Source organism: Stegostoma tigrinum, chromosome 1 (genome assembly GCF_030684315.1).
Source record: "Stegostoma tigrinum isolate sSteTig4 chromosome 1, sSteTig4.hap1, whole genome shotgun sequence".
NCBI classification, from domain to species: Eukaryota; Metazoa; Chordata; class Chondrichthyes; order Orectolobiformes; family Stegostomatidae; genus Stegostoma; species Stegostoma tigrinum.
In genome coordinates this window covers 63523744-63547358 of record NC_081354.1, presented here as the reverse complement: position 1 = coordinate 63547358, position 23615 = coordinate 63523744, and the positions used below count along the sequence as shown (strand labels likewise).

The 23615-nt window shown below is 44.2% G+C and overlaps 1 protein-coding gene across 2 annotated transcripts in view; it reads right to left on the bottom strand.

The window, feature by feature from the left end:
• Positions 1 to 23615, bottom strand: part of alpk1 (alpha-kinase 1) — a 117152-nt gene that overhangs the window by 85647 nt on the left and 7890 nt on the right. The window contains exon 1 of one of the 2 annotated variants that reach the window (XM_048544897.2): positions 22136 to 22239. The exons of the other annotated variant lie outside the window; for it this stretch is intronic. Coding sequence (XP_048400854.2) covers positions 22136 to 22144 — 9 coding nt within the window. The 5' untranslated portion in view covers positions 22145 to 22239. Of the gene's footprint in view, positions 1 to 22135; positions 22240 to 23615 lie in introns of those variants that run through there. 2 annotated transcript variants of the gene reach the window in all.

Sequence of the window (23615 nt, the reverse complement as noted above, 5' to 3'; positions counted from 1 at the left end):
CGTCATTCGTTACTATTCAGGGAAGCCCGGGTTCGGTTCAGTGATCGGACTATCCACTGATCAACTGGTGCATTGATTGGAAGCTGCTGAAGTATCTGGAAGAGGGGGGGGGGGCAGCAATGTCCGAGTTTGGGGAATGAACCCAGAAATTGTGGTGGTGCTAGAGAGCTGGGTGGCAGGAGGATGAGGATTCATGGAGTCAGAGTGATGTTCAGCATAGAAATAGACCCTCCCATCCAACTCATCCATGCTGAGCAGACATCCCAAATTAACCTAATCCCATCTGCCAGCATTTGGCCCATATCCCTCTAAACCTTTCCTATTTATGTGCCCATCCCAATGCCTTTTAAATGTTGTATTTGTACCAGTCAACACTACTTCCTCTGGCAGCTCATTTCATACATGCACCATCCTCTGTGTGAAAAAGTTGTCCCTTAGGCCTCTTTTAAATCTTACCTCTCTCACCTTAAACTTATGACCTTTCGTTTTGGATTCCATTAAACTGGGGAAAAGGCCTTGTCTATTTACCCTATCAGTGCCCCTCATGATTTTATAAACCTCTATAAGGTCAGCCCTCAGCCTCCCATGCTCCAGGGAAAATAGCCCCAGCCAAATCAGCCTCTCCTTATAGCTCAAACCTCCCAACCTCATCTAACATCCTTGTAAATCTTTTTCTGAACTGTTTCAATTTAAGAACATCTTTCCTAAAGCAGGGAGACTAGGGTTGAATTCAGTACTCCAAAAGTGGCCCAATCAATGTCCTGTACAGCCATAACATCACCTCCCAACTCCTATATTTAATGCACTGACCAACAAAGGCAAGCATATCAAATGCCTTCCCCAATGTCTGAATTATGAACTTGCATCCCAACATCTCTTTGTAGACAACACTCCCCAGGACTTTATCATTAAGTAAATAAATCCTGGCCTGATTTGCCTTTCCAAAATGCAGCACCTCACTACACCACCAGTTTTGTTGTCATCTGCAAACTGACTAGCCAAACCTCCTACATTCACATCCAAATAATTTACCTAATTGACAAAAAGTAGATGGAAACTGGAGTGGTTATTGTCCAGTGGTAGAGATGGAGGCCGGAGAATGCAAGCTAGGGAAGAGAAATTGATTTGGCATTTTCAGACAGAATAAGGTGTGCATTGAGGGTTCGGGGAAACATAAAAACTGGAGTGGAGGATCAGGGAAAGAGAGGGGGAATTGGGAAGTAGGGACTCTGAAGGAGAGATGATGATTGGGGAATTTGTAGCTCAGGGGAGAAATGGTAACTAGCGAATGGGCAATCGAGAAGAGACACAGAAATTAAAAAAGTGATGTCTTGGAACACAGATGGAATGCAGAGATTGAATCAGGAGAGGGATAGAAATTGAGGAATATGGACTCCTGAAGGCTTCCATATGGTCCAACAACAGTCGATTGTGGGACCTTCCTTTATATGTCACCATGGTTCTTTCAGAGAGAACTTTTGCTCTATTTCCCATATTCTCCATTCCTCTGTCAGTCTCAACAAATCTTTCTGCCCACTTTCAAGCCTCCAGTTTATACAATCCCAGAATAGAAGACTGATGAAAAAGATTCCCTGATCAATGTTGTTACCTTTGACATTTCCATCCTGCTTTACACCTACTTATTGGCCGTCACTGGCACCATCCACAAATATGGGGTCTGCTTCTCTGATGATCTGCAGCTCGCCTCTTCAACACCTCCAGGCTAAATAGGAGGCTGTATAGGCAAATGCATTGTTTTTATTTGAGACGGTAACTTCAGAAAACTCTTTCAGCAAATGAGCTAACTGAGATAATGTAGAATGAGAAATAGCTTTCCAGGAAGCTGTGTACAGATTGTAACTTCACAGAGTTTTTCCTGTTTACTTAAACCTTTTGAAGGAGCAGAATTACTGCAGGTTAAAATTTCCAGAATAAAACTTTGTGAACTGTGTCCATAATCAAGCAAAACGCCACAGTAGTACTTTGGCACTGCAATCACAAACACTGGATCACAGGAACTTTGAGCCTGAACTACTGTTCAGTAAGATAATTGCTAATTTAGTTGTGATCTCATTCCATTAGCCGGTCCGAATCCCATAATTCTTGACTCCCCTTGTACATCTAAAATCGATCTAATTCAGCCTTGAATAAATTAAAAAACCCAGCCTCCATCACTTAGTGTGGAAAATAATTCCACACCTTTGACAAGAAAAATTCTTCTCATCTCTGTCTTAAAAAATATAGCTCACATTTTTAGACTGTGTCCTAATTTTAATCTCCCCATAATATCCTCTGATATCCACCCAATCCAGCCCCTTCAAAATTTTATGCGTTTCAATAAGATCGCCCCTCAATCTTCTAAACTCCAATGGATATCAGCTTAGCCTGCTCAGTGTTTCTTCATAAGGTAAGCACTTCATCCAAGGAATGAGTAGCGTGAACTCTCTCTGAATTTCTTCTAAAGCAATTATATCATAAATCAACTAAGACCAAAACTGTACATTGTACTCCAGATACGGCTTCACCAGCATCCTGTACAGCTGTGGTAAAACATTCCTACTTTCTGTTCCATTTCTCTTGCAACAAGCTATAACACTCCACTGGTATGCCTAATTTTTTGTTGCACCTCATGTTCAGTGATTCATTCATCAGGATACCCAGATCTTTCTGCAATCTGCAATCTCTCTCCATTCAAATAGTGACGATCTTTCCTATTCTTCCTGCAAAAATACATAAGTTCACATTTTCATTTTTTGCACGCTTACTTAAGTTGTCTATACTCGTTTCAAATTGGTTTATCTCTTCATTACAATTTACCTCCCTACTTGTCTAGGTGTCATTGACAAATTTAGCACAGTACATTCAGTACTCTTATGCAAACCATTGATTTGAATGGTATATAGTTGAGGAACTAGCACCGATCTCTGTGGTACTTCACAAGTTACAGCTTGCCAACACAAAAATGAGCCATTTATCTTTACTTTTTTCTTCCTTTAGCCAATCAAACCTTTATCTCTTCTGATATATTACCCCCTTTACCATGTGCTCTTACGTTGCACAAAATTTTTTTGTGACATCTCATCAAATGCTTTTGGAATACCAAGTACACCACATCTACCAGTTCCTCGCTATCCACCATAGATGCTTCAGCAAAAGCTCTAATAAAACAGTTAAATGCAATTTCCCTTTCACAAATCCACGTAGGCTCTGTCAGATCAGACTATGATTTACTAAGTAACCTGAAATCATAAAGTCGGACAGTACAAACAAGGTCCTTCAGCCCATCAAGTATATACTGTCAAAAGCACACTTAATCTACACCAGGACCATCTTCCAGCATTAGGCCCATAGCCTTAAATATATTGAAATTTCAAGTAGTCTCCAAGTAATTTTTAAACATTGTGAAGTTACCAGCCTCAAATACCCTCCCAGGCAGTACACTTTAGACCTCTACCACCAACTTGGTAGAAAACACCTTATTCAAAATCACTCTAAAGCTCCTGTATTTCACCATAAAATTATGCCCCTTGTTATCGACCGTTTGATTAATAAGACCATAACAATGTAAGGACATAAGAAATATTAATAAGACCATAAGAATGTAAGGACATAAGAAATGGGAACATAAGTCGGCCATTCAGCTCATTGAGCCTACTCTGCCATTCAATACGATCATAGTTGATCTGACATTCTTCATGTCTACTTTCCCACATTTTGCCCAAAGCCCTTGATTCCCTGACTGATCCCCTATCTTTTTCTGCTTTAAATATTCACAAGGACTTTGTCCCCACAGCTTTCTTTGGCAATGAGTTCCAAAGATTCACACCCCTCCGAGAGAAGAAACTCCTCCTCATCTCAAGTTTAAATAGGAAACCCTTAATTTTGAGACTGTGCCCTCTAGAACTAGACTCTCCCATGAGGGGTAACATCCTCACATATTTACCCTGTCAACCCCTTAAGAATCCTATATGTCTCAATGAGATTATCTCTCATTCTTGTGAACTCCAAGGAGTAAAGACCCAACCTGTCTAGCTTTTGCTCATAAGGCAATCTGTCCACACCAGGGATCATCTTAATGAACCTTCTCTGAACTGCCTCCAATTAAGTGATATCTTTCCTTAAATATCAGGGTCAAAACAACTCACGGACACCAGATAAGGTGGGCAGCTGCTTTCTGTTCACCCTGTCCATTCCCCTCATAATCTTATACACATTTATTAGGTCACCCCGGAACCTTTCTGCTTCTAAAAAAACAAGCCAAGTTTATCCAGACTCTCTTCACCAGTTGAAATGCTTCGTCCCCCAGGTGCACCGTGATGAATCTTCTCTGTATCCTGTCTAGTGCAAGCACATCTTTCCAAAGTGTAGAGACCAGAATTGCATGCAATACTCCAGTTGTGGCCTCACCAAAGTCCTGTACTGCTCTAATATAAACTCCCTGCGCTTATAAACTCTGCTTTGACTGATCAAAGTAAAAAAATGAGCTCCTTAATATTTAATTTTATCACCTAAGTTAAATAGTCTACAGGTTTCTGCTTTCTGCCTTCTTCATTTCTTTACTAAAATAAAGTAACTGAATCTAGTCTGTAAATAACATCTTACAACAAAAGCAGTTCAGCGCACGTGCACTATGTACTATAATCTGAAATGTACTGCACTGATAGATAAATCGTACGGATGATCCAAATTTGCAGGCCATTAACATGAATTATTATTTTTTAAATTGATTTTACGAACATGTATCTATTTACATAGATGCACAAAGAGCATATTTTTTGTAAAAGTAATTCTGTAATGTTTACAAATGCTATATTATAATGCATAAAAAAGGCTGCAAAATTGAGCTTTGTAACGCCCACTGTTGCTGGTAAAACAAAAGATCAGAATGCATAAAATTGTACCGGCTTCACTGCCAGACACATCCAGTGCCACATTCCCACAGCATCATACTGGGCTGGCCACGGTGTTGGCACAGATGCACTTGCATAAATTAGGGAGATTTAAGAGTTACGTTAGTGATTTGGACTGATTTGATGCAGTGTGTTATAACCCTAATTTTATTCGTCTACTGGGTGCCTGTGCTAATCATTTACAGCTTAAAGAGACAGCCATCCCTGTTGCACATGAGAAGTTGTTGGCTTACTTCTGCTATTGTTGAAGCACTTATTTTTGTCTCCCTGTTGCTCAGAGGATTTTTATTACCCTTTAGTTTTTGCAAGCAGTACTGAGGATGGTTAGGTGTTGGTTGAAATGCCTCTGGCTCTCAACATGACCAATAAATGGAGCAGAGGCTGCAGAGTGGGCAAGACCTGCAAAGAGGGAGGAGGAGAAGGAGGAGGAAGGCATAGAGAGTACTACCAAACTCTTCTTATCCTGCCATCTTATTGATACAATTCAGCTACACCAAGAAAATGGTTATAGAACTTTGCCAGCTCAGGAATAAAGGTTATTCCCCGTACATGTTGTCCATGATTTCCCTGCGCCATTCTAATACACAATGACAGTCTATGTATAATGAGAGAGGGAACAACTAGGGACATTACTGAACAAACTTTTGGTACACTGAAGAATTTTTCCCAATGTCAGCACTTCTTAGTAAACGCCAGACTGTTCCTTTAAATCTGTGATGGTCTGATGCACTCTGCATAACATTGACATCATGAAGGGTCATCTATTAACATTGAAATGGTTGGGGGGAAGCAGCATTTTGTGGGAGAAATAGGAAGAGGAGGAGGTAAAAAAAAAGAGGAAGCAGGGAGGTTGCACCCAGGCCAGGTTTGTTCTGGATTGCTATGCAAGATCTCCTGCTCAGTCTCTGGCTCCATGACACAAGCTCCCTTTACCACAGCTCTGCTATTCTCCACCTTACTGTCATTCTAGGATGCCCCAATGAAAGTTACCAGGAATATCTCACGTGTAACATTTTTATCCAAAAGCACAATGACTTTTACAACTAGAATGAAGAGCTCCCCCATCTGCCTTCCCTAAGTGACTGTGACTCCTGGTTGCATTTCTTGGTCTAGTGCTTGTTCGCAGTGTTATCCAGGTGGCTGCAGTGGAAGGTTATTCAGCATCAGTCAACGAACTGTGCTTCCCTCCCCCTTCCCTAATGCTCTAATCCCTTCTCTCCCAACTGGAGGCAGCAACTGTGACAGTCAGCAACAGGCTCCTCTGATTCAGGATAATAAAATGTGAGGCTGGATGAACACAGCAGGCCAAGCAGCATCTCAGGAGCACAAAAGCTGACGTTTCGGGCCTAGACCCTTCATCAGAGAGGGGGATGGGGAGAGGGAACTGGAACAAATAGGGAGAGAGGGGGAGGCGGACCGAAGATGGAGAGTAAAGAAGATAGGTGGAGAGAATATAGGTGGGGAGGTAGGGAGGGGGTAGGTCAGTCCAGGGAAGATGGACAGGTCAAGGAGGTGGGATGAGGTTAGTAGGTAGCTGGGGGTGCGGCTTGGGGTGCGAGGAAGGGATGGGTGAGAGGAAGAGCCGGTTAGGGAGGCAGAGACAGGTTGGACTGGTTTTGGGATGCAGTGGGTGGGGGGGAAGAGCTGGGCTGGTTGTGTGGTGCAGTGGGGGGAGGGGACGAACTAGGCTGGTTTAGGGATGCAGTAGGGGAAGGGGAGATTTTGAAACTGGTGAAGTCCACATTGATACCATGTGGCTGCAGGGTTCCCAGGCGGAATATGAGTTGCTGTTCCTGCAACCTTCGGGTGGCATCATGGTGGCAGTGCAGGAGGCCCATGATGGACATGTCATCTAAAGAATGGGAGGGGGAGTGGAAATGGTTTGCAACTGGGAGGTGCAGTTGTCTGTTGCGAACTGAGCGGAGGTGTTCTGCAAAGCGGTCCCCAAGTCTCCGCTTGGTTTCCCCAATGTAGAGGATGCCGCACCGGGTACAGTGGATGCAGTATACCACATTGGCAGATGTGCAGGTGAACCTCTGCTTAATGTGGAATGTCATCCTGGGGCCTGGGATAGGGGTGAGGGGGGAGGTGTGGGGACAAGTGTAGCATTTCCTGCGGTTGCAGGGGAAGGTGCCGGGTGTGGTGGGGTTGGAGGGCAGTGTGGAGCGAACAAGGGAGTCACGGAGAGAGTGGTCTCTCCGGAAAGCAGACAGGGGAGGGGATGGAAAAATGTCTTGGGTGGTGGGGTCAGATTATAAATGGCGGAAGTGTCGGAGGATGATGCGTTGTATCCGGAGGTTGGTGGGGTGGTGTGTGAGAACGAGGGGGATCCTCTTAGGGCGGTTGTGGCGGGGGCGGGGTGTGAGGGATGTGTTGCGGGAAATACGGGAGACGCGGTCAAGGGCGTTCTCGATCACTGTGGGGGGAAAGTTGCAGTCCTTAAAGAACTTGGACATCTGGGATGTGCGGGAGTGGAATGTCTGATCGTGGGAGCAGATGCGGCGGAGGCGGAGGAATTGGGAATAGGGGATGGAATTTTTGCAGGAGGGTGGGTGGGAGGAAGTGTATTCTAGGTAGCTGTGGGAGTCGGTGGGCTTGAAATGGACATCAGTTACAAGCTGGTTGCCTGAGATGGAGACTGAGAGGTCCAGGAAGGTGAGGGATGTGCTGGAGATGGCCCAGGTGAACTGAAGGTTGGGGTGGAAGGTGTTGGTGAAGTGGATGAACTGTTCGAGCTCCTCTGGGGAGCAAGAGGCGGCGCCGATACAGTCATCAATGTACCGGAGGAAGAGGTGGGGTTTGGGGCCTGTGTAGGTGCGGAAGAGGGACTGTTCCACGTAACCTACAAAGAGGCAGGCATAGCTGGGGCCCATGCGGGTGCCCATGGCCACCCCCTTAGTCTGTAGGAAGTGGGAGGAGTCAAAAGAGAAGTTGTTGAGTGTGAGGACGAGTTCAGCTAGGCGGATGAGAGTGTCGGTGGAAGGGGATTGGTCGGGCCTGCGGGACAGGAAGAAGCGGAGGGCCTTGAGGCCATCTCCATGCGGTATGCAGGTGTACAGGGACTGGATGTCCATGGTGAATATGAGGTGTTGGGGGCCAGGGAATTGGAAGTCCTGGAGGAGGTGGAGGGCGTGGGTGGTGTCACGGACGTAGGTGGGGAGTTCCTGGACCAAAGGAGAGAAAATGGAGTCCAGATAGGTGGAGATGAGTTCGGTGGGGCAGGAGCAGGCTCCCTCACCTTCCTGGACCTCTCAGTCTCCATCTCCGGCAACCAGCTTGTAACTGATGTCCATTTCAAGCCCACCGACTCCCACAGCTACCTAGAATACACCTCCTCCCACCCACCCTCCTGCAAAAATTCCATCCCCTATTCCCAATTCCTCCGCCTCCGCCGCATCTGCTCCCACGATCAGACATTCCACTCCCGCACATCCCAGATGTCCAAGTTCTTTAAGGACCGCAACATTCCCCCCACAGTGATCGAGAACGCCCTTGACCGCGTCTCCCGTATTTCCCGCAACACATCCCTCACACCCCGCCCCCGCCACAACCGCCCTAAGAGGATCCCCCTCGTTCTCACACACCATCCCACCAACCTCCGGATACAACGCATCATCCTCCGACACTTCCGCCATTTACAATCTGACCCCACCACCCAAGACATTTTTCCATCCCCTCCCCTGTCTGCTTTCCAGAGAGACCACTCTCTCCGTGACTCCCTTGTTCGCTCCACAGTGCCCTCCAACCCCACCACACCCGGCACCTTCCCCTGCAACCGCAGGAAATGCTACACTTGTCCCCACACCTCCCCCCTCACCCCTATCCCAGGCCCCAGGATGACATTCCACATTAAGCAGAGGTTCACCTGCACATCTGCCAATGTGGTATACTACATCCACTGTACCCGGTGCGGCTTCCTCTACATTGGGGAAACCAAGCGGAGACTTGGGGACCGCTTTGCAGAACACCTCCGCTCAGTTCGCAACAGACAACTGCACCTCCCAGTTGCAAACCATTTCCACTCCCCCTCCCATTCTCTAGATGACATGTCCATCATGGGCCTCCTGCACTGCCACAATGATGCCACCCGAAGGTTGCAGGAACAGCAACTCATATTCCGCCTGGGAACCCTGCAGCCACATGGTATCAATGTGGACTTCACCAGTTTCAAAATCTCCCCTTCCCCTACTGCATCCCTAAACCACCCCAGTTCGTCCCCTCCCCCCACTGCACCACACAACCAGCCCAGCTCTTCCCCCCCACCCACTGCATCCCAAAACCAGTCCAACCTGTCTCTGCCTCCCTAACCGGCTCTTCCTCTCACCCATCCCTTCCTCCCACCCCAAGCCGCACCCCCAGCTACCTACTAACCTCATCCCACCTCCTTGACCTGTCCGTCTTCCCTGGACTGACCTATCCCCTCCCTACCTCCCCACCTATACTCTCTCCACCTATCTTCTTTACTCTCCATCTTCGGTTCGCCTCCCCCTCTCTCCCTATTTATTCCAGTTCCCTCTCCCCATCCCCCTCTCTGATGAAGGGTCCAGGCCCGAAACGTCAGCTTTTGTGCTCCTGAGATGCTGCTTGGCCTGCTGTGTTCATCCAGCCTCACATTTTATTATCTTGGAATTCTCCAGCATCTGCAGTTCCCATTTCCTCTGATTCAGTGTTGCTTTCCATGAAGACAGACAGACTGATTTTAAGAGCTGAAGGTTAACTCGAACACATGCCGGTTTTGCATCCTGTTGGATCTGCTGGCGAGCATCGAGAGGTGTTACACAGTAACTACAAAGCTACTCCACTGCTAACAACCCAGCCACACCATACTGAGCAAGTTGAAACTTTTCCAGGGTATTAAAAATGGACACTACCAATTCTGCCATTATTACTGCTACATTCCTACTCTGAGTTGTATTTTATACTTACACTACTCAAGTAGTGTATGCACTTCTAGTGCATATGCCCAGTGCTTGATAAAATGTAATTTTATGAGTTTTGACATCTGTCCCTCTTCCAAGTGAATTTCCCAGCCTCTCGATATCCAGCAATCTGTCCATTGTGTTCTAAAATATTATGTGCAGAAAGAGATCGAAGTACATTTGAATTAATCAATACCTCTTCCCTTGGGTGACAGCTCTATAGATTTCCCACATACTCAGTGAAATTATGGTTCTTATTTTAACGACTGTGCAGCAAGAATGGTGTGCCGGAAAGGCTAAACTGTAAAAAACCTACCTCCTAGCATCCAGCCATTTAAATGTTTACCAACAAATTTATTGGTGTAATTTAAGGTTCACTGAATATCACGGTCAGTCTTGCAGCAGATTAATTTTGAAAATTACTACCTTTCAAGTACAGTCATGTCTTCTCATTCCAGCCTTCCAACTGAGAGGAATCAGCTTGCCATGACCTACATAGAATGTCAAAATGACACTTGCTTCCCAAAATAGGTGCTTTCTTTTTCCGATTGGAATTAAAAAATAACAGAAGTGGGCAACAATCTATTGATTATGGAAACCTCTTAAGAAGGTTACAAACTCTCATTTGAGCCGGCATTGCATGTTTACAGATCCCATCCAGTTTTCAGACCTCAGGAGCTCCTGCAGGTTGGATTCAGGAGATATGAGCATTTATCTCACAGTTTGTTAGCAAAGGTGAGTGGGACCATTACCTCCAGACTTGAAAAGCTTACCAGTCTCAGCACCCCTTTTATGTCACCCCAACTCCCAAGATTACACTTGTAATCAATCACCCCTGACCCACCTAAAATCATTCATGGCTTTGTATGGATTCCTCACAACCCTGCCCTCAATATAACCACCCCTGATCCTTCCTACTACCTGTCCCTCTCACCACCACTACTCCTACTTGCTGCACCTATCAACCAGGCAAACATTTGGTTCAGGAGCCTTAAAGAAAACGAATCACACACTCTGAGAACTTCACAGCAATCAGGGAAATGTGTGCACTTCCTGTTTTCAAACTCTGACATCTCCCTACCCAGCTTGGAAATAACACTACAGTACTTATAGGACCTCTTTAATTGCTCCTCAAAATTCAGACCCTTCATCCCATTAATCTTCTTTAGTGACCTATTTTGTATCTTCTTGATAATTGCAATATTCTTGTGACTCTGTGTCGAGCTGAACCGTGCACAGTATTACAAGTGAAATCCAGAAGGAGCTGAGACTTGTCAAGTGGCAGAATTACCTTAGAACTTTAACTCAATATTGACCTTTTAAAGGATCCCAGCATCTAAAATTTACTTTATTCACTGGCACCAAGCATTGTTGTAACAGTTTCAGCTTGTTGTCAATGAAGACTACTGGGTCAAGTTCATGATGCATATTTCTTCCTTACCAGTGTAGCAAAAGTCTCTCCCTTGATACTTTCTGTCTTATGTGACACACTTCTCTTCACTCAATCACTTGTCTACCCAATCTTCAAGCATATGTATATCCTCAAGTTTAGTTTAATCAGCTGAGGAGTCTTTGCAGTCCCTGGTATAATCTTTAGTTCTTTGTGCTTGCATGACTCCAAATATTTATGGATGTATTAAATGAAAGAGGTTCCGACACATAGTCCTGTGGGACTTCACTGATTACATTCTCCCAGGCTGTTGAACGTCCCCAGCCTTTGGATTCTATTGGTCAACCAATATTACAAGATACTTCTACTAATACACTTTATTATTATTTGTAAATGCAACATCTTGCCATTTACATATGAAACTAAAAAATTAAATGATGGAAATCACTGTGGCTGAGGTTTTTGTATAAATCTTTCATGCACTTGCATGAAGTTCAGTTCTCCAATGCTTACTGGGTGTACTAATCTATTGAGGATGGGTGAATACCTTCAGTAAGTACAGGAAACATGAATTTGACACCAGTTAACTCACTGCATGACCAGAGCCTGTTGCTGACACTGATTTTCAACATTACAGTATGGAGGTTACATTTGCTGCGATAAAATATTCTTAGTACATTGATTTGGATTAGGTTGGAAATTGTAGAACTAATTCTCAAAATTTATATACCGGGTGTGGGTATCACCGGTTGGGCTAGCATTTATTACCCAGCCCTAACTGTCCTTGAGAAGGTGGTGAACTGTGTCTTTAACACAGAAATATAGAAAAGAGGTGCAGGAGTCGGCTATTCAGCTTTTCAAACCTGTTTCACCATTTAATATGATCACGGCTGATCATCCAGCTCAGTACTCTCATTTCTCCCATACCCTTTGATCCCTTTAGCCCTAAGAAATACTTTAACGGCTTATAGAACATTACAGCACAGGGGTCATAGTTTTAAGCTGGTTGGTGGAAAGTATAGAGGGGATGTCAGAGGCAGGTTCTTTACGCAGAGAGTTGTGAGAGCATGGAATGCGTTGCCAGCAGCAGTTGTGGAAGCAAGGTCATTGGGGTCATTTAAGAGACTGCTGGACATGCATATGGTCACAGAAATTTGAGGGTGCATCCATGAGGATCAATGGTCGGCACAACATTGTGGGCTGAAGGGCCTGTTCTGTGCTGTACTGTTCTATGTTCTATGTTCTATGTTCTAGTAGAGTACAGGCCCTTCGGCCCTCGATGTTGTGCCGACCTGTCATACCGATCTGAAGCCCATCTAAGCTACACTATTCCATGTACATCCATATGCTTGTCCAGCAACAACTTAAATGTACTTAAAGTTGGCGAATCTACTACCGTTGCAGGCAAAGCGTTCCATTCCCTAACTACTCTCTGAGTAAAGAAACTACCTCTGACATCTGTCCTATATCTTTCACCCCTCAATTTAAAGCTATACCCCCTCATGCTCGCTGTCACCATCCTAGGAAAAAGGCTCTCCCTATCCAAGCTATCTAACTCTCTGATTATTTTATATGTCTCAATTAAGTCACCTCTCAACTTTCTTCTCTCTAACGAAAACAGCCTCAAGTCCCCCAGCCTTTCCTCGTAAGACCTTCCCTCCATACCAGGCAACATCCTAGTATCTTCTCCTCTGCACCCTTTCCAAAGCTTCCACATTCTTCTTATAATGCGGTGACCAGAACTGTACGCAATACTCCAAGTGCGGCCGCACCAGAGTTTTGCACAGCTGCAGCATAACCTCTTGGTTCCAGAACTCGATCCCTCTATTAATAAAAGCTAAAACACTGTATGCCTTCTTAACAGCCCTGTCAACCTGGGTGGCAACTTTCAAGGATCTGTGTACATGGACACTGAGATCTCTCTGCTCATCTACACTACCAAGAATCTTACCATTAGCCCAGTAATTTGCATTCCAGTTACTCCTACCAAAGTGCATCACCTCACACTTGTCCGCATTAAACTCCATTTGCCACCTCTCAGCCCAGCTCTGCAGCTTATTTATGTCTCTCTGCAACCTACAGCATCCTTCGTCACTATCCACAACTCCACGGACCTTAGTGTCATCTGCAAATTTACTAACCCATCGTTCTATGCCCTCATCCAGGTCATTTATAAAAATGACAAACAGCAGTGGACCCAACACCAACCCTTGTGGTACACCGCTCGTAACTGGAAACATTCAATATTTTGAACTCAACTGCTTGGTGTGGCACAGAATTCCACTGGGTCACCATCCTATGGGTGGAGAGGTGTCTTCTCATCTCAGTACAAAATGACCTACCCCTTATCTCTAAACTGTGATCCCTATTTCTGGACTATGCCAGAGAAGGTGCAGCGATGAAGCTCCAAGACAGGATTTTGTGTGGCTTTGTGGCAAATGTGAAGGTGGTGGTGCTCCCATGCATTTTCTGCCCTTGTCTTTCTAAGTGGTAGATGTTCTGGGCTTGAAAGATGCTGTCAGAGGAGACTGGGCGACTTACTGTGGTGTATCTTATTAATGGTATAACTTTTTGAAAACATTCAATGTTTTGACCTTGGCTGCTTCCTGTGGCACAGAATTCCACTGGATCACCATTCTCTGGGTGAACAGATTTCTTGTCATCTCAGTACTAAATGGCCTATCCCTTATCTCTAAACTGTGATCCCTATTTCTGGATTCTCTCATGTTTGTGGACATCCTTACTGCCTCTATCCTGTCTAGTCCTGTTAGAATGTTATGGGTGCCCATGAAATTCAACCCCCAGCCCCCACATCCCTCACTTTTCTAAACCAATTTAGGAGGTCGTCATATGTCAGCAATGCCATTGCAGGAATCAGTCTGGTAAATGTTCACTGTACTCCCACCAAAGCCAGAACATCCTTCCTCAGGTAAGGAAACCAAAACTGCACACAATGCTCCAGGTGTGGTCTCATCAAGGCACTTTACAATTTCAGCAAGACATCCTGACAGCTATACTCAAATTCTGTTGCAACTAAAGTGATCACACCATTTGCCATCTACTTTGCCTGTTGTACCTATACACTTACTTTAAGGATGTATGGACACCTACAGTGCTGTTAGAGAGGGAGATCAAGGACTTTAACCCATTGACAGTGAAGGAACAGTGATATAACTCCAAGATGGGATTTTGTGTGGCTTAGAGGGGAAAGTGAAGCTGGTGGTGCTCCTATGCACATTGTGCCCTTGTCTTTCTAAGTGGTAGATGGTCTGGATTTGGAAGATGCTGGCAGAGGAGTTTGGGTGACTTACTGTGGTGCATCTTGTTGATGGTATACGTTTGCAGATGGGGAGACTGAAGGTGAGTTACATACCACAGAATTCCCAGCCTCAGATTCAACTACACATTTGCATCATTCCGTTGCCACGATATAGAAGTCCTACCTCAAAAATGGGACCTAAAATTTCCTGAAACAAGGCAAGCAGCAAGTTAGGTGGAAATTTCGTGAAATCTCAGTAGCATTTGTCGAAACAAGTAAACAGTGAAGAGCTGAAACCAAATCATTACGAACAGTCAAGGTCCAAGGAACCTACCAATGTCACAATGTGTTCCTTCTTCAAACTTTTCTTAATTGCATGACAAGTGAAGTTTGAAAGCTTCAAACCATTACTTATGTGCATTAGGCTTGGACAGGCTGGTCCTGATTTTCATTGTGTTATGGACCAGACCAAACCCCCTTCAAATATATTAATAGCCTAGAACCTAGTACTGTGTTCCAGACGCAATTCAATTGGTTACACTACTTGGCTTTAAGCAAAACACATTTTCTTCTTACTCTATAGTTAGAACATAAACTGAAGAAAGAAGGATTGGTCTAACTTTAACTCTATTGGAAAATTTAACAGAATAATAGATTATTTAACTATTGAATGGCAACTTTTCCAATACCGTAACATTGCATGAACACACCCTTGGCAAAGGCAGGTTCAATGCAATAGATTGTCTCACAAGCAATGTTTCTCCAGTGTAGGAGGAAAGAACATCAAGAGAAAATTCTGGCAGAGAGTGAGAGAGAGCTCAAGTTTTTAGCTATAGCTGAGAGAGGTGTATGGCAGTTTCAAAACTCTAAGAGGCTAAAAGCTAAACTAAAACCCTGGTTCTGTTGGAGCCTGACGCCACGCATTCATCATGCTTTTATTGTTCCAACTATAAAAAAACACAGGGCTTCACAAGCTGTTCACATTATTGGTTTGGAACAGACCACTTGCTACCTCTGTCTCAAGATCTCTTTGTAAAAACAAGCAGGACAAATTGTTGAAGGGTCTAGGCCCGAAACGTCAGCTTTTGTGCTCCTGAGATGCTGCTTGGCCTGCTGTGTTCATCCAGCTTCACACTTTGTTATCTTGGATTCTCCAGCATCTGTAGTTCCCATTATCACTAGGACAAAGTGTACCTCTTAAAGCCATTAGTATCATCACCAAAAGGCTGTCTACTATGGCAACATTGTTAGAAATGGCCTGAAATTGCAAGTCCCACTTCCCAATGTGGTTTCAGCTTTCCATTTACAAGGATAGGAGTGGAATTGTACAAGATTAAAGGGTTAGTGTTAAAGGCAATTTTAAGCTCCATTCAATCTGACTATGTCTTACAGTTTAGATGGAGAAAATAGATATCTAGCTCGCTTTGAATATAGTTTCTTTGAGTAGCATGTTCTGGAACCAACCAGATAGCACATTATGTTCATCCAGCCTCACATTTTATTATCCAGCACATTATAGTAGACTTGGTATTGAAATTAAAAGTGAGGATGCTATGCTTTTATTATATAGGGAAGACCATTTCTCCAAATTTGTGCACAGTTTTGAAGAAAGGATGGAAAGGGGAATTTTAGTGAGTTACATGCAAAACCACTTCCTCTCATGTTTTCTGCACTATGTCACTGTTAGTTCAGGATTCTGTTTGCCTTGATCTGACACAGCTTACAAAAATAAACACTACTTCCCCCAGGTCAGAATTGTAAGACGGTTCACTGCGCTATTTTGGAAAGCCCTTTCAAATTAAGCTCATTTTCATTTGGTCATCACATTTCAGATAAAATTCTGAAATCACGAATATTTAACTAACAAAGAATAGGATAAATGTACACCAATGAACTCATTAAATTATTCAGAATGGATCGTCTAAAATCACTTTCAATGATGTTAAATCATGTTACTCTCCTAGGGCTGGAAGCTCTGACTAAAAATATTAATTTTTGATGATAAGCTGGTAAAATGGCACCAATTTTTCCATTTATATGCATCAGGGAACATTAATCAGTGGAAACAGTTAAAAGAGTTTAGTTTTCAGTGGGACCTTGGAGCTTGCTTTCTGGCAGCCATCTTGAGGGCAGGTATGGCCATGGCAGTCCATAGCTCATTGATCTATCAGAGTGGTGACTGGTGCCATGTAAAATAGGGTCTGTGTGGTCTATGTCCACCAAACTCACCCTCTCACATTACCACGGCACAAAGCACAGTCAAACCCAGGAGGAAAGCAGGTATTAGGCCCTCGCCATTGTGGACCTAGGATGATTGGTTGATGGCCCTGGGTCTGGGTTGTTTGAGTAATTCCACTGGTGTTGACCTCATCTGCAATCCCTTCAGCACCAGGTAGGCTGGGTTCCTTCAGTTCCCCCCAGGGGGAACTTTGGAGCTGGGGAGAGACCTTGTATTGAAGTATCCCTGAAGCGTAGCAACACAACGGGTTTTCCTGTTACTGCTTTTCCTTCTCTTTTGCAAACATCCTGACTCTCCTGAAGGTATTAGGTGTTAGTTTCCATTTAAATATGGCATTAGATTAGATTAGATTCCCCCTACAGTGTGAAAACAGGCCCTTTGGCCCGACAAGCCCACACTGCCCCTTGAAGCATTCCACCCAGACCCATCTCCCTATAACCCACACACCCCTGAACACTACGGGCAATTTAGCACGGCCAATCCACCTAGCCTGCACATCTTTGGACTGTGGGAGGAAACCGGAGCACCCGGAGGAAACCCACGCAGGCACGGGGAGAATGTGCAAACTCCGCACAGACAGTTACCCAAGGCTGGAATCGAACCTGGGTCCCTGGCGCTGTGAGGCTGCAGTGCTAACCACTGAGCCACCATGCTGCCCCATTACTACTGCATTTCTCTGTAATCGGAGAATCCCTACAGTGTGGAAGCAGGCCATTCTGCCCAACAGGTCCACACTGACCCTCAGACACAGGCCCATCCCCCTTCCCTATCCCTGTAACCCTGCTTTTCCCATGGCTATCCCACCTAAACTGCACATCCCTGAACATTATGAGCAATTTTACCATAGCTCATCCACGTAGCCTGCACACCTTTAGACTGTGGGAGGAAACCGGAGCATCTGTAGGAAACTCACGCATAGATGGGGAGAAGGTGCAAACTCCACACAGACAGACACCTGAGGCTGGATTTGAAGCCAGATCCCTGGTGCTGTGAGGCAGCAGTGCTAGCCACTGAGCCACATGTGCCATCCAAATAATGTCACTGACATACGAGTAAATCGAGGCATGTGCGTGTTAAGATGAGGTAAACACACTGAAACAGTTCCATGGAGTGACCTTAAACCACCTGGGCTCTCTCAGCACTTGGCTCTCACAGCTGCCAAAAGATCCTGTGCAGTCAGTAGCTCCCCATCCAAAAAGGCAGGTACTCCTGCTTCTGGACCCAAGAGCGCGATCTGGAAGTCAGTGCAGATTTAAAGCCAAAGAAATAATTTTTGTAGAACCCCTACAGTTTGGAACCAGGCCATTTGGTCCATCAAGTCCCTATCGATCCTCTGAAGAGCATCTCATCCAGACCAACCTCTCCACCCCTGCATTTCCATGGCTAATTCACCTAACCTGCGTATCCCTGGACACAATGGGCAATTTAACATGGCCAATCATCTTAAACCGCACATCTTTTGACTGTGGGAGGAAACCAAGGCAAACGCACACAGACACGGGGTGAATGTACAAATTCCACACAAACAGTCACCAGAGGCTGAGAGCCCCTGGATCGCTGGCACTGCGAGGTAGCAGTGCTAACCACTGAGCCACCATGCTTTGCCCTACAGATAGTTCTGCTAGAACACACATTTCATTAACACAAATTGGCTGTAATGTGATTGATGAATAATTGGTGCCATTGGATAAAGGAAGGGTCACCGGACCTGAAACGTTCACTCTGTCTTTTCCTTCAAGGATGCTGCCAGACCTGCTGAGCTTTTCCAGCAACTTTGGTTTTGTTCCTGACTTACAGCATCTGCAGTTCTTTCAGCTTTTACTGTACTGCACTGTCCTGCCATCAAAGTCAGGGTGGTGCTGACTGGAATGAATGGGTCATCACCCCTTTTCTTTCCAATACTCTACATACTCTTCGCGATTGTTATCCCCTCTGCATCCAAGCATACTGCCTTCAGTCTCCACAATTGATTTCTCCAGATTCCCTCCTGCAGCAGAAGTGCCTGATAACACCCCAAACCCCCCCATTAGATTTTTACTCAACGGGCATGCAGCCTTACCCTGGATGAACATGCTGGAATGATGAATGGCCAGACCTCTGACTGGTCTGTGGGAGGTGATGGCCTAATGGTATTATTGTTGGACGATTAATCGAGAGACCCAGGTTTGACTTCCGCACCAGCAGATGGTGAAATTTGAATTGAATTTGAATTCAGTAAATATCTGGAATTAAGAATCTAAAGATGACCGTGAATCCATTATTGATTGTCAGAAAAACCCATCTGGGTCACTAATGTCCTTTAGGGAAGGAAACTGCCATCCCTACCTGGTCTGGTCTACAAATGACTCCAGACCCACAGCAATGTGGTTGACTCTTAACTGTGCTCTGGGCAAATTATGGATGGGGAATAAATGCTGCCTAGCCAGCGATACCCTCATCCTGTGAATAAATAAAGAAAAGCTCCTATACGACTCACCACAAAACCCCAGACTGGTTGGTCCAGAATCTGCAGAGCTGACTCCCCAGTAAGGAGAGGTACAGACTCATCTGACCATGATCAGCCCAAACAGCCAAGTGACTTTGCCCTGATATTGAGGGCTGCCCTTGGCTTACAATGCTGGGACCCCCTGACTGAAGATTGTCTCTCTTGACTTAACTGAGAGATATTCTCTTTAGACTTTAATTCATAGTTATTTTGTTTGAAGTACATTGAGTGTCTGTTAAATACACTGCTGACACCTGGTGCAGGACTGAGATTAATGTGGCACCATGCCATACAGGGAAATGTCCATTCCCTTGACTCACCACAGCTGACAACAATGACAAGCTGCCTTGCATCGTGTCTGCACTAAAAGTGAGTCAAGATAGAAAGTCTGTGAACTTCTGACCTCTGACCAAGGTGGCAAAGTGCAAAAAGGTAAGGCAGAGATGCTGAAGTATGTCGAAGTATGCTTCAACTGAGCGAACCATGACAGAGCAGGCTAAGAGTCATCAGGTGCACCCTGGTCGAATCCATGAGCTGGGTTTCTGTCACTTTGAGCAGAATGTCCAGGCAGCAGGTGCCAGTGTGTCCCAAAGTGTGGCACCGAAGGCTTGCAAGTGGATTGGAGATGTGCCATAAGGGTGCAGTGAAGCTGGTACATGTTTGATGCCAGTGTCCACGGATGGGGTGGGTGTGTACATGGTTGCTTCCCGCAGAGTGTGCCCTGAAATGTTGGTGACTGCTGTCCAAGGTGGAGGAGGAAGTAGCAAGCCTGAGTCACCAGGCAACTGCTCAAACTTTCACGTTGGGAATTGTCACTCTCATGGTTCTATCCAGCCACTGGGTGAATGGAAGCACAATATCTATGAGGAGAAATTAACCGATAACGACATGGTAATATATACCAATGGATGTAAATAGATCTCTCACCACTCACAAGCGAGGTTCTCATTTCACTGTTCAACTCTTGGTTCGAGAATGGCCTTTTTTTCTTTCAGCTTCAAGAATGTTGTCACTGCCGGTCTCAGCCAATTTTGCCAACTTTCACACCAATGCCTAAACCCATCCAGGGGCTAGGAAACTACTTTTCTACAAATGGAGAGCAGACAAAACGTCCTCCATAGTGTGTGAAACAAGCTGACATAAGGCGTCGCATTGTGTCTACAAAAAGATATTTCAGCAATTGTAATTCAAAGAGGTGAGGTAAGCAAACTATCACTAAGTGAAAAAATACTTCTCATGCACCAATCAGTTAAACTCACTTCCAACCACACACATACACCTACACAGTATACAACCACATCTAGAAAGCTTCAAAAACAAGCTGTAACTTATGCAAACTTGTTTAGACTTGCTGCTGATTTCACCGACATCCCAGTTTCCACAGGGGTTTGCATTTCTGGAAAACCTCGCAAACAGCAAATTCATAAGTGGTGAACATATTTTATAATGGGAGTCAGTTGATTAGCTTCCAACGATCCAATAGAAAATAAACAGGAATAAAAATAATGGACATTAACAGTATAAAGATGTCCAATGGAATTTTTTTTCAGATTAAAAACATAAATTGTGTCACCTTTGTTATAAGGCTTTCCTCCAGCAGATGCAATGGTCATAACAATGAAACTCCATATACAAACACTGCTGGATACAATATAGGAGATAATGATGAGAAGTGCACACTTTCCAATCCAGGAAATATAATTTCAAGGCAAGGACAGCTTGCCAATTTTTTATATTCAGTTTGTTTTTGATATTTTCTACATGTTTTCTATTTGTTTTCTGGAAGGTGCAGATAAATGAACAACACATGCTTCCAAGATGAGCTGTAATTTATACAAACATATTTCTAATTACTACTGAGTGCAGTAAATTCCCAGTTTTCACATGAGTTGAGCTCTTGGAAGACTTCACAGAGGACAACTGCATAAATGGTGACCATTCTTAAATAAAAGGGTCAATTCAATGAGTTGCGTCTTTTGAAAGTGAAGGTTGGACTGGCAGTGGGTGATATAGCATACCGAATGGTTTGTGTAGATAGATAAACTCGCATATGAGCCACCCAAATGGTGGGACTTCACTATAATTCAACAAATGTTACTCCAGTGGGGTTTTCTTTCTGCACAAACAAGAGATAAAGCTCAGAACTCAGAGGAAGAGTAAGTAATCGGATGTGAAGGGTGACCTCACTGCTGCTAACCTCGACACAAACCTTTGACCTCTTGGTTATGGGTGCAAATCCAAGCCAAAATGATAAAAATGACAGTCTCCTTTATGCGATTTTTGTTTTCCAGTTCAAACCAATTCCTGATGCGCATGAACTAATTGGGACCAAGTGGAAATCTCTTAAAGTGCATTTGGATGAATACATGGGTAGGAAAATTTGAGAAAGATATGGACCAACTGCAGGGGCATGGGGTTTGCGTCGATGGACATTTTGGTCAGCGTGGACCAGTTTGGGGTGAAGGGCCTGTCTCCCTGCTGTAGAACTCAATGACTCTATGACTTTTCAATGATCCACTTACACGTCCCATGATTAGCATTGATACAGCATGGTTTTGATTTTGCACAAATGATAATCTTCTGCTACGTAAATCAAATGTTAAAGCTCAAGGTACATCCAGGAAGAAAATAAATGAGACTCCCAGTTCCAGTGTCAGGTTGGACTGATTTCTAACTCAGGCTGCACTTACATTTCAAGCCAAAGACCCCTCACGCTGTGCAAAAAGCAAACCGCAATAGAAATTCTTTTCAGAATTTAACTTTGACGGGATGCAGTTGAAGTAGAACAGACAGAGTTTTACTCTGTACCTCACTAGAACATACCATCACAAACATCAAGGTCACTACAGGAAAAATACAGATGTCACTAAAAGGATTAAATCTGCCATAACAGTATTAGCTTTGTAGAATATGCAATTGGAAAAGTACAGTACCCATATCATTCTGAAGTCCAAATTGAGTAAAATGAAGAAGGGTCTTCAGCTTTCCTGCTCCTCTGATGCTGCTTGGCCTCCGTGTTCATCCAGCACGACACTTTGTTATCCATGACTAAAATGAGTCAGATTCTGTAATGGATAAATTACGCCCTCATGTGGAGGAAGAAAGTATGACCAAAATATTGAGAAGTCAGAGTTTGAAAAGAAATGATTCATCTTGTAAGATAACAAAGTGTGGAGCTGGATGAACACAGCAAGCCAAGCAGCATCTCAGGAGCACAAAAGCTGACATTTTGGGCCTAGACCCTTCATCAGACCCTCTGATTAATGATAGGATTGATTGTCTAAGTTTGCATTAGACTTAAAAAATTCAAAGGGCTGGGCCAGCAGGTGAAAACTATTCTGGAAACTTCTGTATTTTACCAATGGTTTGGAGACCAATGGACTTGCTACCCTGCGATCAGCAATGCTGAGACGGTCACAGATCTATGCTTCCATGGGGAAGAGTCTTGATGCGTGAGAAACACAGCCTCAATTCCGCAAAATCTCATCAGGAATTCAGGTATTTATACAAGAGAGTTTATTGTTTCGTTGGTAGAAAACTCCAAAGAGAAAGGGGCAGGAGTAAGAATGTACTTTTGATATTTAAATAAAAAACCCAGAGATTGATCAGAGTTTAGAAAATGTATCTAACCACAGATGACAGAGAATAAAATTGGAGCCAATCACAATCCATTTAAATTTGTAATGCCAGACCGGTAAGTTGTCACTGAAGAATTTTTAAATTTACCCTAATAAGGCTGGATTTATGGCGCAGTATGGTACCTCTCCTCTGGGATTGGGGGTGGGGTGTAGCATAAAATCCAGCTCATTGAATTATAGATGTTTTACATAGAAAAGTTATTACACTGCAATTTATCTTTACTTGCTTTTTAACTCAATGATTTATGAGGATGGCATCAAAACTCACGCAAGGCTTTAATATCATGAATGATATGTGGAGTAATAAACACAGCACAATCACACTTCCTTGCTTTTATTTTGTGAAACCTGAACACTGGGGGTATTCCAAATTGCAACAAGCTTCTAAAAGCCAACACTTCTGTCCAAGCACAATTTTAAATCTTGAGGAAAGCAAAAGCCCAAGATTTTTGCATGTGCAGTTTAATCATTCATCAATCTTAGAGACAAAATTCATAGAATCCCTGCTGCGAGGAAGCAGGCCATTCAGCCCATCAAGTTCATAGCAACCCTCTAAAGAGCATTCCAACCAGACCCACCCTGTGTCTGTAACACCACATTTCTCATGGCTAATCCACCTAAACTGCACATTTTTGGACAGTGGGAGGAAACCCACACAGAAACAGGGAGAAAGTGCAAACTCCACACAGACAGTTGCCCGAGGGTGGAATCAAACCTGGGTCCCTGGCACTACAAGGCAGCAGTGCTAACTTCTGAGCCATCGTGCCACCAAACA